General features: G+C 38.3%; 1 protein-coding gene across 3 annotated transcripts in view; it reads right to left on the minus strand.

The window, feature by feature from the left end:
- Positions 1-2,869: 2,869 nt before the first annotated feature.
- Positions 2,870-19,054, minus strand: part of SLC2A9 (solute carrier family 2 member 9) — an 82,592-nt gene continuing 66,407 nt past the window's right edge. For all 3 annotated transcript variants that reach the window (XM_032686644.1, XM_032686642.1, XM_032686643.1), the window contains exons 11-12: positions 14,262-14,389; positions 2,870-6,667 (exon numbers count right to left, since the gene is read on the minus strand). In XM_032686644.1, the coding sequence (XP_032542535.1) occupies positions 6,410-6,667; positions 14,262-14,389 (386 nt within the window). In that variant the 3' untranslated portion in view covers positions 2,870-6,409. The remainder of the gene's footprint in view (positions 6,668-14,261; positions 14,390-19,054) is intronic.

A 19,054-nucleotide genomic window follows, 5' to 3' on the forward strand; every position in this document is an offset into this window, starting at 1 on the left:
AGATTTCCTCTGTCAGCAGCTGCTCAGTCAAAAACTCAGAGTTTCTTCCACCTTCCTTGTGGTTGCATCATTTACGTCCCCTCCAAAATCTACAAAAAAGTTTAACAGTTGCAGCCGCATCTGTCTGCAAGAGGGCCACAGGTTGCACAGTGTCATCCTTTTATCCTGCTGAGAAGTGACTTTCTCCTTTCTGCCTCTTGATACTGTTTCACTTCTCAGTTGATGAACAAGTTGTTTCTAAAGATGTGCTGGCACAAGACGCCAAGGGCAGCCACAGGGGGAAGGTGGGGATAGAGGAGGGATAAAAAGGGAGCGGGTGGCAATGAAACCTCCCCACTGAAAGGCTGAGAGACTGGTGTACAAAATATATTACTAGATATGTTTGAGTATATACTAGAGTATATTTGGCTTGGCCCAGACTGAGCATTCTCCTAACACATCCTGCTTCTCAAGGGTCTTCAATAAAAATTATTCTCTAATTGAATGAAAAGAGCTTTGATATTTTCCTTTGATGCCTCAAAATAAATTTAAGTAAATGTGCAGAGTAGTCTCTACCTAACAGTTTAGAAAGGTGCAAGATGAAAAATCTAAGGCCGCCCAAAAGGAGACAGCCTTGCTAGACAACTTTTCCAAATCTAAGATCACACAAATTTTAGCTAAGTTTGTTTATGGAAGCGTCTGAGTCCCAGTGTGTCTGACCTGTTTAGTTCAGAACTTGACATAATTTCCAAATGGTCCAATTTCTTTTATGTCTAAGAATTAAAGCTGCTGAATTTTTTTCCATGGGATAACATAACAGTATCTCTATATATACACATATGCATGTACATAGTCTATAGAGTTTAATCCAAAGATATGAAATTATACGAAATTTGAATTTAAGTAATTAATTCTTGAATGCATATTTGAAAATGTCAGCCTGCAGAGAAAATTGTATTTATCACTTTTTTAATCTTTGGCATGCTTGCTTTCCCTAAGTAGCTATTGCTTTCTGGTTTTTAAATGTGAATTGTAAAAATTTTTATATAATTGAGTGGAACAAGTCAGAAAAAAAAAGTGGGACAAATGTGGAGGTGAGCATCGCATTTAGCTGATTTTTTGGCCTGAGAGAAACAAGAGAAAATGAAACTAAAATCAATGTCTCTGCATGGCAGGTTACATAGCAACAGACAAATTATCTCCTACCTCTACAAGATCATGCTCTTAATGGATTGCGTTTCAGGGGTCTGACAGAGTTATATTTTGCTTTTTACCTTTTGTAAATCATCTTAAGACAGCCAGCTACTCCAGGGGTCTCACTCTTGGCACGCTTCTTTGGTGTATGAACCAGACTACTAGTGTTCTCACTTAGATAAAAAAACCCCAACAAATCTTCAACCAACCAACCACCTGCTCCCAAATTCAGAAGAAAAGCATCAGATTAGTGCTTTTACAGCATCTGAATAATAATATTGTTTCCCAGATTGAGGAAATAAGCCACTAGTTTACTACTAAAGAAGATAAAAATGTGCTGTTTTTCCCAACTCCTGTAAGTATACCATGTCTTTCTTGGGTACATTAGTGCAGTTGAAACCACTGGAGAAGATTTCTATGGACTTCACTAATCACTGCATATGTGTCTCCTGAAAGCTTTTCTTCAGTACTTTTGTTTTGTTTTAACTCAAAATCCTAGGTTTAAAAGAATTTAACAGTAGTGAAGCTTTAGAGGGAACATCTTAAGAAAGAGCTCGACCATCCACTGCCTGTGTTTCTCTTAGGTCATGGAAAAAGCAAGGTTAATGCAGCTTAGCCTGCAAGGAAGAGGGCTGTAGTGACTCAGGTTATGCATGATTGCTTACTGAGCTGTGATAATTTGATTAGGAGTCCAAGTACCAAGTGTTTGCCTGGAAATTCACCTTTTCACAGGGCTCACTTTCAAATAAAACCACTTGCAGAGACAATTAAGTATGGACTCAAGCCTGAATGTTTTAACAGCATGAATATTTGTATTAACAAACCTGCTTTGGTCTGGGTCTTTGTATTTTAGATTTTTAGGTTGTATCTGAGCTCTGTTTACTGGAGGTAGACTGAAATGAAAAGTCCACATGTGTTTCCTAAGAATGCTTTACTTGGATTTGTTCTTCCTACTGTGCGAGGTGATGGCAGATCCAGTAGTTTATAGGGTGATGTCTTTAAGGAAAAGCACATAAAAATAGTCAAATGAAAGAAAGCAAATTTCAAAGAGTTGGATTTAGTGTGGGGTTAGAGTTGGATTTAGTGTGGATTATTACTCACATCTTCGCCCACTAGAAAGCAGATCCTTGTGGAATGAAAATTGGCTTAAAAAACTGAAGTATGAAATTCAACTTTCTATACATATTTCAGATTTCAGGTTTTGCATATCCATGTAGCAGAAATAGTAATTTGACTGAATTTCTCATCAGAAAGGAGACCTTTAGTAACTCAGACTTATACATTGCAAAGGACAGCTTTCTACAAAAAAGCCTCACCAGATTCAACAATTCTTATAAACAACTATTACTACCACTAACTAGTTTTAATCATTTTCCTCGCACTGATGTTTAAAGCTGAGGATAAATATATCAAAGAATGAGGTGTAGAATCTGATTTGAGAAGCAAAATGTAAATAATGCTTAAAAAATATACAGATTCAGAGATGATTTTGTTCCCATTAACTCCCAACCACCCAATTGTAGATTCCACAATGACTTGGGTCATCCAGACCCAAGGATGGAACAGACTTGTACTGGGACACACAAAACCCCAGGGAATCAAAACATGCAGCTGTAGAGGTTCAGGTTTACCCAGAACAAAATCTACATAATTTTACTTTAATTCCAGAACAAAATCTACATAATTTTACTTTAATTCCAAAGGTTTATTTTGCGATCACTGTGCACAGACATAGTTGATCACACTCACTTGTGGTACTCGTACAAACACCACCCTGCAGTACCTCACCCCAATGTCACAGACAGGAGAAGAGAACATGGCACCACACAACACTCGCTGGCAAACACACAGGTTATAGAAAATTTGATACATTCAACAAGAAAAACCAAATGATAAATCACTGATATTTTCCATTTTATCCTCTCATTGCTGGAGAAACTATAGCAACACAACAATGGAAAAAAAATTATGGAACAACTTGAAGAACAACACGAAACTCTCATTAGGGTGAGAGATGAGAAAGTTATTGCAGTACTGGCACATCTGAAACTTCCACAATGCAAGGCAGAGGACACTGCAGCCACCTTCCCTGGCCAGTGAGCAAAGCACCAGCTCGGTCTGGAGAATGGAATTGCTTTTAACTTGTACCACAGGTGGCAACAAACCACTGGGGTGATGTGGAACCATCATCCCATGGCTCGTTCAGTCTGTAGCAGCTTTCTTTGCAGCCACACAGGAAGTGTGTGCCCATCTCAGGCAGGGCAAGAGGTGGGCAAATGGGATGGCAGAAGAGAAAAACATGACCCCTTGTTGTTAATGTTGTACCAGCCCCTTGAGCTGTATAACAGGAAATTCTGTTGAGCCATCTCAACCCACACATTCAGACCTAGGCTCCAAATGCAACTGTAAACAACTGTAAGATGATTTTATTTTGTTGCAGAAGCCCCATAAAACTGCCATATCAGGTCATCATGATATTTAATTGAAGTTATCCATTTTTAGAAATGTCTATAATAAACATTAATGAACAGCACTAAGTGCTAAATTCTTCTAATTCTAATAATAATGGTTTCCAATCTTGCCATCTTGACTCAAACCAGATTACATCATACCATGTTAGAAGCCCTAACTGCAATATAAGGTAATTCTCAATCTGAATGAGAAGGTCTGAATTTGCCAGTCTCACCCTGTAGGCAGAAAAGGAAGAATTTCTTCCTAAAACTGTCTGGAGGGGTGGCATTCACACTCATTTTTTACCTAGCCATTCACTTAGCAAGACTGATGTAACTCATGGAATAGGAAACTAAAGGCACTGAAAGATAATATTTTCATTTGCTATATATAAAATTTTGTAAGTGCTTATTAAAAAACCATTTTTCTTCAGTTCCCTCCACAATTAGCTTCTATCTATGATTATCAGTTGGTATAATCCTAATTCATTCTTTCTCTTAATAGTAGCACCAAATCCATAAATTTTATTTTTTCACTCTTAATTCTCTTTCTCATATATATTTTTATTTTCCTGCTACTGTACCCCTATACCAGTAAAAAAGCAAAAATTCTGGCATAAAGGCTTACATCAATTTTTTTTTCTATTACCTAGTAGTAAAATTGCCCTGTTAGGTCAGCTTACAATGTGTACAGTAAATATGCCACATACAAATAAAACACAGTATAAAACTATATACATAACTTAGTAGTAACAGCTGAACATTAGGATCTCTAATTTTAATTTACAGTGTAATTTAAAGTGTAGAACAAAACAAAACCCAGACTATCACTTGCGGAAGTATGAAAAAAACCCCAGGTATTGGAAAACAATTCTCCATCTTGTGTGTGTATAAATATAAATATATAAATATAAATCATGGAATCACAGAATGGCCTGGGTTGGAAGGCACCTTACAGATCATCTAATTCCAACTCCCACCATTGGCAATGACACCTTCCACCAGATCAGGTTGCTCAAAGCCCAGTTCAATCTGGCCTTGAACACTTCCAGGGATGGGGCATCCACAATGTCTCTGGTCAACCTGTGGCACTGCCTCATCGCCCTCACAGTGAAGAATTTCTTCCTAGTATCCAATCTCTGTCTACCCTCTTTCACTTCAAAGCCACTAATATTAACCCATTAATTATTAAAATATATCTATACTTGGAATATATATATATGAATACATATGCAAATGTTCTCATAAAAACGCTCCAAATGTATGGGTTTCTGGATTAGTAAATACAACTTGTGGAAGCAGTTGGCTCTGCCTACATGCTGCACTTTCTTCTTGTGTCTTACTCCTACCTGAGAACAGCTCTAAGACTTACTGACTTTTCATGTAAAACAGCTATTTAATTTAAAAGTGCTCATTACCCCTCAGCATCCAGGTACCTAGAAGGATAAAGAAAAACTATTATCAAAATTGCAAACTGCAAAGATGATGTTCATTTTAAAAAAAAAAAATCCCATGAATGGTTCACCTAACCACTGAGAGCCCACTGAGTTTTCCTGTCATGAAATTAAGAAGTTTTACAAAGCACTAAACAGCTTAGAAACTTAATGTGAAGTAGGCCTGGAGCTTCAGAATTTAATGCCCAAATAAAAATTAGTGTTTAAGTAAGAAATAGGCACCGAAATTCCTTTGGAGAGATCTGAGTGTTAAGAACTAACAGGTCTCAGAGAAATTTTGGCTCCTAAGACTTACTTTAAAAGGAGTTTGAAAAGAAAAGCAAAAAACAAAACAGAACAAAACCCCACAACCCCCTCTCAGCCCCCCCCCCTCAAAAAAAAATCAGAAAACCCCAACCCTTGGAACATTGCATGTTTGATTTTTTGTTTTAATACTATGCCCTACACATACCACCAGATTTTTCTCATTTCATCATGAGGTTTAGTTTTTTCTTTTCATAATAAAGCTTCGAGTCTATTCTTAAAAAATAAAATTATTTAAGTATATATCTTCAGAGAAATGCAGTACCAACAAACCCAGATTACTATTACTAGTCAATCAGGATTTGCAAGGAAACTCATCTGGACCCAGAGCTGCCTGTTTGTGCTAAAGTGGGAGATGTTCAGAAAATACAACTGAAGGTGAAAATAGCTGGAAAAGGAACGGGAGGTCAGGGAAGTGTCATGAGTCTTCTTTCACTTCCTCAGTTCTCATGTGCAACCTGAATGATATCTTGGGAAACGTGGAGAAATATATGCTGGTGACATTTCAGGTTTGCTTGCATTGATTCTTAGCAGACCCCCACTGGGATCTCTTCCCTTTTCCCTGCTACCTCCTCCTCTTCCTGGCTACAGCACACACACCCCCTGTGAGCACAGGGGGATGCTCAGCCAGCTGCTGCTCACAACCCTGGCTCCCCACTGCCACTTCACTTCTACAAGTCCATATTCCCTATCCCACTCACCACAGCACCAATTTCACAGGTGCCAAGAAAACCCTGTCTCTTATTTCTTTAATCAGTTGCTGCTACTCCATGCACTTAGTGCCATGGTCTAGTTGGATCAAGGGTTGGATTTGATGATCTTGGAGGTCTTTTCCAAGCTGGTTGATTCCATACTCCTGCCTCTTGTTGCCTCAACCATCACCCCAGCTGCTAATAAATTTACCCATATTCACTTTAACCATATTCAAGGGGGAAGCAGTTCACAATGCCACATAAAAAATACAGGTTGTGCACTGCTATAAATGAAAAGAGCATGTTTTCCTTCATCCTCTGGGAGAGTATCCTGATTTTACACAATCCCTTTTTTGGTTTCTCCATTGTCCACTGAAGATGGGAAGTCAGATTCTTGTTCTGCACTCGATTTCCTCTCCCCAGCGTAGTGGTTTATTTCTTGCATTTCTAAAGTTACTTTATTCCTTTTGGCAAATGCCTGGCTGATCTCATGAAATGTCTTATTTTTTGTTTCAGGCAGGACAAAAAACAGGTAGGTCGCTCCCGCAAAGCAGATGGCAGCAAACACCAGGAAGCAGTAGGTCTGTAAACCAGCCTGTGAATAGAAAACAAAGGAGATAGTCATGACAAAAGGGAAAAAATCCAGAAGAAAGGCAACATCAGGGATGTTTTGAAAGAAAAAATGGAGTGTATGGAGCAATTTTTAACCAAGCACAGTACATGCTGGCACTCGTTGCAAGTCAGAGTGCTGAGAAGTTCATAAAAATGCATGAATTGTTGGTTCTTCCAACACTGCCTGTGGCCTGTCGACAGAAAAGCAGGTTCCTGGCAAAGGCGTGTGGAGCTGCAATCTGGGTGGTGCTGAGAGACACCAGACTGAGCTCAGGCACTGCGGGCACGGGGTGGCAGCAGGGCTCCTGCAATGTGCTCAACGGAGCCTGCAACTGCTGTGGCATTTGTGGAATTGAGGCAGATGTTTCACTGGGTTGTTCTGCACACCACCTCACAATTCCTAGGTACAAAAACTGCTGCACGCTTCTGCAATATTGGGCACCTGTACACAACCCATCGAAAAACTGCCATTGCCAGGGGCACCTTCATCACTGTAGTTACAGGCTCTGAGATTTGCAAAATGAACAAGACAAAAACCCCAAATGGTAGACATTTGTATCACTCATCAGGTTATGGGAGCTTACAGCAGGAAAAAAGAAATCCCTAAAATGCGTTTACTTTCATGCTAGAAAGTGTAAGAATTAAGTGAAAACAAAGTACAGACTGTATTTTAATGTTTTGGATTTTACTTCACTGCAAAAATAAAGAGAGAAGGCACAAAGAAATTAATTTATAAATAGATTATAAGGGCTCCAACCAACTAATATGAGTTGTACTTCACTGAAATGTAAGTATTTCTTGCCTGGTGATTATGAAATCGTTTAACACCTTTCAGTTACCTTTCAACAGTACAGTTGTGAAAAAAACATTTGATAATTACAATATTACCAGCTGTGCTTTGTTGAACTGCCAGCCTTTGAGGAAACCTCCCTTTCTCCTCTATAGATTTACGCTCTGTGTCCTGAAACCAAAAATCCATTTGACTTTTATTAATGAGGCTGAATGAAACCAAAAAGGGTATCTCCAGCTCCAAAAATAAAGTGACCTTTCTGTGGTGCCTTGTGTGAACAGCAAACCCAAGGAGACCTGGATTCCTTGCACATCACCTCAGGTGTTGCAAGGCTGAGGTTACCTCAGGGAAAATCAGTCAGGACAGAGGAAGCAGATGTGGCTTCCTAAACATGCGTGTTTATAGATGCCATTAGAGGTATGCAACTGAAACAATTAAGGCAGAACTAGACAGTGATGCAATCCTGATTTTGCACATTTTTGTAACACATTCCCATCATTGTTGGTTACACTAGTCCTACACTGCAGGCTGGTTTAGCTCCCTGCTTTGGGTGCTTATGGTGTATGCAATTCCCAGCATTACTTTTATGTTTCACTTGCTCAGTATACATTCTACATGGTGTGCTAGAAGAACATCAATTCCTGTGTGGAACAAGAAAATAAAAATGTAAAAAACCTTTCCTGCAGCTGCTTTTTAATACCATGGCTGATTGCCAGCCTGCCTAGTTAAAGTGTTTTCTGTTTCTGTGGATAATTCATTACCTAGGTCAGCCTTTTAAATCCTGCATGTAATAAGGAAAGCTGGAAAGTGCATGCTCTGATATTGTCTATGGACTCTTGAGATCATCAAAGCTTTTTCGTTAAATTCTAGAAGCATGAAGTTCTGAGCAACCTGACAATCGCAAGACAAACAGCATGAGTGATGTGGGGGGAAAATATTCTGGCATGGGAACAGATAGAACTTTCAAGCTTATACAGAGGCAGAAGCAAATGGATATAGTAGACAGGAAAAAATGATTTCACAGTGCCTCATAAATCATGCTGTCATGCTAAGAATTCAAATTTTACATCTGGATTTTCTGCATCTATAATTGTAGTTCAGCTGGATGGTAGAGTTTCAATCCAAAATCATGTTTTTCACTTTTTAAAATTTTACTGAATTAAATATTCTCCATTATGACAACGAACAATTAATGCCTCGAACAAATAAGCCTGGCAAACAAATGCAATAAGTTATCTGCATCTCTTGGTGGTGCAGCCACAACTTTGTTCCACCTTTTTTATCCCTCTCTATTTCTTTGCTGTCCAGGATCTAAATAAATTAGTGTTTATTATCTTTTTTGATTCATGTCTCTGTAAACCTTTCCTAATTGAACTGAACACTCTCACGAGTACATGATTTATTTGCAATTATTTTACATTTATTGGTAATAAATATACTCTCCTTAATTTCTGCAATCCCTTAAGAAGTAGCCCTCAAGAACCTCAAGAACCTCTAAATGAATTTCCACAGAGAATAAGATAAAAATTAAATTTTGTTTTAAATCCTACAAGTGGGGATTATAGGATTTATACAAGACTTTGCACTTGTGCCAAGATTTGCCCAACGAAGCCATAATTCCCAGATAGCAACACTGCAGGGTGTTGCACACAAAGCCCTTTTCTCACCAGCCAGTCTTCAGTCACAGTATTTCCTTAAAACTGGTTATTATTTTACACTCACAGGGAAGGAAACCACTTGTATTCATAAAACTTTTGTAACTCATTCAGAGTTCAACTCATATCATCCAAACTGCATTTGGCACAGAAGAACATCACGTGTTAATTAAATTACTCGTTATAAGCACAAAACCTTCTACCTGTACTGCACACTGATAAAGGATGCAGGACTGAAGTACAGGATAAAGTGGAAGGAAAATGTTAAATCACAAATCCTAACTCAGTAAAAGCCCTTAGCGGGACATGGGTGGGATACAGTTCAGCCTAGATATTAATTTTTATCTATTTCTGATATATTTTGAATTGCCTGGTGGTGGAGGAAAGATCTGAGGGGTTGGAACAAGCAGTAGATTGGCCAAAGCATATTGGATGTGCCCATCAGGGGGTGCAGAAGATAAGATAATGTGATGGAAAAACATTAAATGCTGAGTTATTGAACAATGGCTACTACAGAACAGGTACTGATACACAGATCTGACAGAAAAAAGGATCTGTCTTTGTTCCATGAAATGATTATACTTTCTCTTATTTATGTTATATTAGATATTATTCATATTATGCCCAAGAAACCTGCATCCCTCGTTTATTCTTTGACATCTGTAACCTCCATAGTCTCCTGACAAATCCATAGTCTCTCTTTGTTATTTTACTCCTTCCAACTGTGTAGAGATGAGACTCTCCTGCTGCTACTCTGGAACTAAAACCCCAGAGTTTTACTGATCTTGAGCTGGGGTGAGAGTAAAAAAACTGAGTAAGAACTTCAACTAAAGTCTTCCGTGACTAAGCCCAGATATGCTGCAACTCTATCTGTTTGGCCCAACAGACATGGTCTCAAGAGTCTTTTCTGACACTGTCAATGATACAAGAATAATGACAACGTGTATGATAAAATTTAAAAGGTAAATATTGTTTCTATGCTCTGTGACATTTCACTAACTACGTGGAGTTGAAGCCTCAGCGTTCAAAAACTTGAATACTTGTATCCACCAGAAGAGTAACTTGACTCCTTAACAAAATATACCACACCCAAGGGTTAAAAGAGGAAGGGAAAGACAGGGGAAGAAGCAAAGGCAAGCCAACTCTGAATGGAAGTTGTAACTAAACACAAAATGAATACAAGGGAAGTATGTGGTTTCTGCTACTTCTGTTTTCTCACGTAAGGACAGGTTACTTCCTCACACTCAGCTCCCAGCAGCAGCAGCATCAACCCTGGCCATGTGAGAATCAGCCCCATCCATGCCCCCCTGCCACATCCACTCAGGCAAGTCTCTTCAGACAACCTGTTCTGTTCAAGTTCAGAACATGCTGCCACCTTCACAAAGCTGCTTCTCCTCCCCCAACACCAGAAAGGCTTGCCGGAGCTAGGAACACGTTTTCTTAGCAAGACCTGAAGGCATGATTTTACATGCACCGTGAGAAACCCCAGGGTCAGAAGGAAGACAGAATAAACCACTACAATACTCTGTGCTTTGCAGCCATTTTCATCTAACATTTCCTTAAGCATGACCTCCTGCAGGAACATCCAAGGTTCAAAGGTGCCTGAAGTTTCAGGTGGTTTCCTAAACAACAACAGCTCTGTCTCTTGATAGATAACCATTCAGAGCCAAGGTCAGATACACAGGTGAAGATCTTTGAAAGGCCAGGCTTCCGATGGGTTACTGAAGGTCACCTGCCCTCCCAGGTGCATAGGGGAGGGCAAGAGAACAGCAGACACCTATTGATGCAATCTCCTGAGGAAAGCACCTACTTACTCAGCAGGCTAATAAAACCTCTTCAAAGCAGGATTTACATTGGATTTTTCAAGGCTGATGAGGGCTATTGTTATACAGGATATTTAATAGTTAAGCACAAGCTTTTAAATGTTTCACTTTCTATTTGCATACCAGCTTTCTAAGGAGACCATTTAAAACACATTTAAAGTATTTCTGCAAATGTCCAGCCAGCTGAATCCTGAACTACTCGCTTTTATTTTCTCTCCTATATTCTCTTTTCTGCAGCTTATCAAGGCTTTGCATTTGTCAAAAAAAAAAAAAAAAAAGAAAAAAGAAAAAAAAGAAAAAGGAAAATCAAGAAGTGATTTACCTAAGGCGCACATACCATTACCACAAAAAAGAATCAAAGGTGAAGGAGTTGGGCAACCCCCTCAAATTGGACTGCAGACATGGCAAGCAATCATGTCTGACTTTGAGGAGGATTAGATATAGCTGCATAAGGAAGGTATATGATTAAATAGGTGCAGCTCTGCCACATTTTCACAAGGAAAAGGTTAACAAACATATTTCCAGCTTGTGTGGGGCTGCTACGCACATTAGGCAGAATGTACAGGCATTTCCTCCACCTTCCTTTAAATAAAATGGTAAAGAATACTTGATTTTTGCTATTGTGAACTGACTTTAAGTGCCCAGAATGAACAAGCAAGGGTTCACTTTTTTCAAGCTAAAAAGTAAACTAAAACAAATAAAAAACCTAACATTGAAATGATCAGATTTCTGATTTTGATTTTAAGAACTCAACACTTTGCCACTTTTAAAGTCATCTAGCTGAGAACAGTCTTCCTGCTAATAGCTTACACGCTGTGAACACCATAGTCTGGAAAAATCTAAAAGTAGTTGAGAGGAACATCATGATGTGCTATTTAATGATGGCTGCTTACAGACTTAACACATTCTGTAGCAAAGGTTAAATTCTAAGCAGGACTGTGATACTGGAAACAGCAAAATAGATATTCTAGGGCAGATATAGCAAAATTAATGAGCAAATCAACAAATTCTGAATCAACTTAACAAACTTAACACATTAATATTTTTAAAACAGAACTTCTGGCAAATGCCAAATGTGATCCTAAATTCTCAGCTTGCAATGTCACAGCCCCTTGACACTGGCAATGGGTGCTTGCATTTGGAAGTTGCCATGAAGATTAGAATCATGAGATGGGGGTCAAACAGGATATTGAAGTGTTGAGGTCAAATGGTAATGGTTAGATGTCTTACAAAAATGATCAGCAGCAAAACTGTTATTCATGTAGGCATTCAACTTGACTTTGCTTTGAATTGATATAATCCAGTGAAACAAATGGATGAGAGAGTTTGTGTCCTTTACCCCTTGTCCTTCTTCAGTTCCAGACACAATTTAAGGTTCTGCTGAAAGTGCAGGACAATGAAGGACAGAGTACTAAAGTATAATGTATGAAACATATTTTCTAAGTAAAAAATAGATACATTTTTAGACATGAACTGCAATTTCAATCACGACCCTGACACATTCACTATCTCCTCATAAAAAAGTTAACAGATCCTTATATTTTATACCTGAAGTGGGTTGCTTCTAATTAAGAGCATTTTTTCCTCACGTCTAATCTTCTGATAGCCTACATTTCATTTTCTCATCTTTGAGGGGAACTTTAGCCATTTACCTTAATATGGGGGCACTGTAGTTAATTTAAACATCTGATGTATTTTAAAAAGTTTAAAATAGCTTGGCTGAGGGAATCTATGCATAGGCTTCTGTGAACACCCTTGTTATTCAAATTCTTATACTGCATAATAAAAAAAGTCAAAGGATATTATTATACAGTAAGGAAATAATAAGGAAAACCAAAAGACAATCTTGCTGAGTAAATGACACTCGAGGCATGAGAAGGAAAATATCAAGTGTAAAAATAAGGAAGAAATAGAGATGAAGTACAAGAGAGCCTCCTGAAACAAGTGTAATGACTAAAAATCTAATGGAACAACCTGGAATATGAGGTAAGAATACATCAGCATGTAATGAAAATAACATGTGAAATTATTTAATTATTACTCTTTAGTAAATCTTTGTATTTACGCAATACATTACAAAAAGTGAACAGAAGCTCTTTCTAGATAACATGTAATATATGGTCCTGCTACACCATTGGATTACAGAAATCTGTCCCTCCAAACTTACTGTTAATGAAGAGTACTAGTTTAACACAAGCCTATTCTGCTGCACCAGAGGTTTTCCAGACTTTTAGATTACACTTTTCTGCTGATGCAGTTTGTTGTCCCCTCTGCCTGCTTCAGCTCATTGCACCTATATACATACATTCTAATTTCTGATGATTTACCAAGTGTCCCTGGTCAAACCTCAGCACCTCAAATAGGTAGTGATGAGGGCTGCAAAAGTAGCTACATTTAATTTTTTTTTTTTGATTTGTCAAAAATTTTTTTTGTATACTAGCTTTTCAATATTGTCTGTACATTTTAACGTATGACTCAAGGCACAGTTTTATTATATTTATCTACAGATAGTTGAAGGGCAAAAATCTAGGCATTCAAATTAGTTAATTGGTGACATTTGGAGGAGTAACTACTGGTTGATTTTTTTAGTAACTCTAAAGTTAACAGATTTGTTTCTCAAACATTTTTGATAATTTTGTGGAAGGACACCAATGATCAAAAAAAATGGATGCTGTTTCTCAAGCAATTAGGTTAGTATTTAAATACTTAGACAGGATTAGGCATTCATTCTGTGAATGAATTTTGAAGGGTTTTTTCCTGGTTTAGATTTATAAAATGAGCTAAGAAGAGGATATTACCTTCCTGTAAAGAAGAGGATATTACCTTTCTGTAAAGAAGCAGGTGACTCATAAATTGAATTTTGAGAATAAGGTTGACTGAAATAGAAAAAAGGGAAAGCTCAGGAAAGAGAAGACGTTCTAGTTTGATCTTGTGAAAAAGCTTTAAAATCAAAGTCTGAGTAATACTGCTTTCATCTTGAGGTGCAAACTCTAAACTTTTTCTCTTTTTTATGTTCTAAAGACCAAAAAACCAGAAAAACCCCTTCAAGCCGGAAATATAATTTACCTTCATTAAAAATAAACTGGTTAATTTTGTAATCACAAAACAGGATATTTTTATGATAACGATAAATTTCCCAAGGCTACTTCATTTGGATGCAAAATCATTCAAAAAGCTTTAATATGCACATGGAAAATTAAAGAATGTAGTTTTCCTTTTTATTTGAATTTACTGAGGGTCTTTTTAAACAGTTCTCACCAGGTGATCTGTCAGGTAGGATTAGCAGGACAAGAAGGGAGTGTTGAGTACCTGAATGAAAGGGAAGAGCAGTCCGACGGTGAAGTTGGAGAGCCAGTTGACTGTTCCAGCTATCATGAATGCAGCCGGCCTCTGGGACTGCTGGAAAAACTCTCCAGTGAGGACAAATGGAATGCCACCTGAAACACAGAGTCCAACAATACAGTGGGTTTAGGAAACTCCCCCTGCCATCAGCAGTTTGACTTACAGAGATGAATGTTCTCCGTGTTGCACACCTCCATGACCAGCATTGCTCTGCAGCTCTCTGCTCAGGTGTATGCAGGGGCTTCTGAGACAGTAACATGTGATTTGTCAAAATCATATTTCAGAGAAGTGACACTTCTCTCTTTCATGCCATAACATCTCATGTTTTACATTCTTTTCAGGGATGGCAAGCAGGTAACAGAGCAGTGAATCCACACAACTGCTGCCTGAGTACTATGTGACCTGCTGTTTAGTAAAAATAAGAATGCTTGTTTCTACTAAAATGCTTGAAATTCTGAAAATTCAGAAATACTTTTAGACCTTAACAGCTGGGAAGATGGCTCCAAAGAAACTAAACACTATTTTTTTATAATTATTACCCATTTTATTTCAGCAATAAAAAAGACAAAACATTTACCTCTCTCTGAGTGTACTTGTCATTGATGGTTATTTAATACATTCTCTTACTAAGATACACTGCTGGCACTTCTGGCAAGGTTTGTTTCTCCCATCAGCCAAGGACTCTGACCTCCATAATAACAAGCTCAGCTGAATACCACATTTGTCACTCGTGTTTCCTTCCACTTAGGTAGTAGACTATTTTGTACAGCACTGACATATTGCTGGCCTGACAGTAACCCCTAGGGAGTAACTGTCTAGTAGATGAAAGTCTCAATTTATGATCTTTGGCGTCTTTCATTCCCATTAGATATTTCAATAGAAATATTTCTATTTTTAGAGAATAAAACATGGATTGTATTTGCTGATTTGCTACATATTTCAGTTAACATTACATATTAGACATGTATCTACTTGCAGAATTGTCTCATTATGGTTTGGAGAACTGTAAACCTAGTAACATCAGTATTCTGCTTCTACCAGTTTCTACCTCATGTGTGCTGGTATTACCTATCTCACCACTTAGCTTTGTAGGGAAAATCCGTGTACACGTGTACTACGTAGGTCCTTTCTCTGTTTTAAGCATTTTAACAAGTTAGTGTGAACAAACAAAAATGTATTTATAGAAGCACTTACTTTCAAAAACCTCTGTAACAATCCTGATTTACAAAACATATATAAATTACAATGAAAACACCACCAAAGACTTATCCAACCACTGTGTCTTCTCCTTGCATGTCCTTGCTTGATCTACATGCTCATCTTTTACACTGCCCTTACTCTTGGACATATGTGAATACATCTCTAAGTGCATTATAGCAATGCATTGCCCCTTGTGCTCTATGGCACTGAGCTTAAACACACACACCAAAAGCTGTCCTACGAGCAGTGTGAGATAGGCACTTATAAACACATAACATGACGTGAAGATGACACGTTATCAGATATTCTTTCATTCCAGATCTTTCAGATGCAGAGACCATGAATATGTGCATAAAAGAAAGGCAATGTGATGCAGCAAACAGCTGTTCTCTCTCATGAGCTAATGTGACTTTTTGTGAGAACATATCTAAAGTATTAGAAAAAGCTTCAACTGAACTTTCTGTCCCAAAGACTGCCAGTACAGATTACACTAAAAAAGTAGAGAGCAAACAAATGTATTTACTCCTACTTTATACATAGGAAACTGAAATATGGATAGTTTAAGCCTTCCAAACTGCAGCTTTGTGTCTTTCTACAAGATATACGTAGTATCAGAATTCTGTGACTAAAAAAATTAACCTCTCCCAGCAGCAGTCTGAACATGTAGAATAAGCAGCTAAACATGCATAACTGAACAAAATTCAAGCAACGTGTGGTCTAGCAATCCTTGATGGCTTCCACTGGCCATCCTATCATACACTTGGGATTTGGTTCAAATGGCAGCAGTCACACATGTTCTGTCAGCATCTGCTTTAGGTCTCAAATGCCATGAGGTAGCAGTTTTCCAGGACCCTTACTCCTTACTGAGAGAAACTGAAGGACTAGAAACACAGAAATCATGTAAGATGACTTATTTATGATCATTTATTCTGTCGTGCCTTTGCTGTAGGACAATCTACAGAGGTGTTGCTGTTCTTGTCAGTATAATAAAAAATGCTGTTGGAAAATGCAGTTGGAAAAATAAACATTGTACAAGAGAGGAAAAAAGCTGGAGGCAGAAAAAAAAAGTACAAAAGAACAGAAACTTATCAGAAATTATAAATATTATGGAAATGAAAATGCATGGGCACTATCTTGGAAAAGGGACCTTGAAAAGGTTCCTTGAAATTCCAATGTAATTTCTAAGACATATTAATCGTTAACTTTCAAAAGTTCTGTGGAGGAATGGGAAGGCTGGCACAGACAGACCTCCTGAGTTTCTCATGGCATAGACAGGCCTATCCACAACATCACAAAATAGAGAAAGTCAGTTTCTGTGGAGGGATGAATTAAAAAGATCACATGGATGAACCAAGGGCCTGAAAAGCAATACTTGAGTTATGTGAAAGACAGGTCAGGTCTAGAATCATGAGAAACTGGATGAAGCCAGGTCATTGCTGTATATTGCTATGTGCTTGGAAGAGCACAGACTTGACCTTAGGAGGATGAAGAGGAGGGCATGTGAATGCCTGCCAAGGACCATACCACTGTGAAGAACACACTCTGCAACTGAGTGAAGTGAAAAAAGAAACTTGGATGAGCCAAAGGAAAGATGAGCTTAAGACACAGCCAGTGAAGGCACCTGAGATCAACTGAGCCTACAGCCCCAGGATTCCATGCTCAGCCATTTCAAGCTGTCAGAGATGTGCTCAAGGCCTTTCTTCCTCCTGGAGCTTACTGTTCTTTGAGATACAAATCTGAGTGCATGGGGCCGAAAGAAGCTCTGTTATGCTTTGAGTGCATAAGTTGGATCTGGGCTGCAGAAATCACAATATTATGGCATCTTACCAACCACTCCTTACAGAGTCAGTCTCTGTGCAAGGCACCCTGTATAATCACTAGGCCAGATGGGTCCATACTGGCCTGTGTTCAAACGTGGATGCTTGGAAACCACTGCCAAAAGCAATCCAACCAAACCACTGTATTTTTGGAACAGTCTTTAAACATTTTTTCATGAGTTTTGCAGCTTTAACGTGTATTTGAATGTGGGTGAAATAATTCACTGAAAAAGCTACCTGATGATCTTTCTCATGGAGGATGAACCTAGCATTGGTATTTCCCCTGGAAGGCTTTCTAAACAATTTTAGCTTTATTTTAGCTCTGATCACAGAATCAAAATTGTGTATTAAGATTTCCTGTAGGAGTTTTTCAGCAAGGTAGCTTCCAAACAAGAATTTAAAGAGGATGCATTGACCCCTGTTAGCAAACTACAGCTATTGGAAACTACAAATATCTTATTGCAGGACTTTTATACCAATAAGCTGTTTAATGAAAGGAGATTAAGCACATGACACAACTAGACATGAATAAATACTTATGAATCTGTGTATTTTATTAATTATTTTGTAATTAGTCTAGTGACATAGAATCAGTGTCATATACTGGTAAAAATCCAAGCTCTCTACCCCGTATTCTTTATGCATGAATTTGGAATGTTAGAACAAAAAAAATATTCTTGGTATCCATACTACAGATTTTCAAATATGTATTTAAATTTACACAAGTATCAACATATTTTCTTACGAAAAATTAAGTACACATATTTACCATTTTGTTCAGTGAGCATTTACAAATAAATACTGCTTAGCAGAAGTTACATGAATCAGTGCAAAAATCTGAAAACAGAAAGCATGAAAAAGGAAGGAAAATGCTGAACTCCTCATTCTATTTTTATCTAGTACCTAAGTGGAAATTGAAGTTATGGTTATATATATGATTTATGAAAGGAGACCATTAAAAGAATAAATGCCTAATACAAACCAGGGAGATTTATTACAGTGGTAAATCACCTCTAAAGGTGCTGGAAACTTCGTGCTCTAAGAACCAGTAAGGAGAAAGGAACTCTATCCCTGAGCTAGCAGCTCATCTTTCAATACCCACCCAAGACAAACCTGTGTGTTCAGGCAGTGGCAGCCAGCGGGTGTCCAGCCCCACCAGCAGGACCACCCATGGCCACCCAGCCTTGTGACCCCCTGCACGACTCAGCACCCCAAATCCTGCCCATACAGGAGGGAGTCTGGGAATCCCAAGAGTTTGATTAGGGCAAGAGCCCCCAGACCTTCCAATTCCATGCTTCGAGAGGAATCTTCAAAGGGAGATGTTTCGAGAAAACAAACTACTTTGCAACAGTTTTCCCCCCAATGTTTTTTGGGGGAAAAAAAAGTCTGTGCAGCTCTAGATATTATCAAGCAAAATGGCTTTTGTCTGCAAGGCAAGGCATGTAGGGAAGGCTGGTATATCCTAATAGGGTTGGAAGATAAAGTACTGTCTCAATTAAAGGTTTTGCTATTTGTAAGTGCCCTCTAGAGTGCAGCTGTGGGAGAGAAGCAATGGAAGTGAGGCAAAAATCCTGGAAGATAACTGCTGGAAAAACAACTCAATATTCTTCAGTGAGAGAGCAAAAGGCTGTTAGTTTCCAGCCAGATCCTGGCTATTAAAAAACCCCAAACAAAAAAAAAACCCAACCCAACCAACGAACAAACTCCCCAAAAGTCCATGTCAAATCCCATAGGAAAATATGC

This window comes from Chiroxiphia lanceolata, chromosome 4 (genome assembly GCF_009829145.1).
Source record: "Chiroxiphia lanceolata isolate bChiLan1 chromosome 4, bChiLan1.pri, whole genome shotgun sequence".
In the NCBI taxonomy this organism is placed as follows: Eukaryota; Metazoa; Chordata; class Aves; order Passeriformes; family Pipridae; genus Chiroxiphia; species Chiroxiphia lanceolata.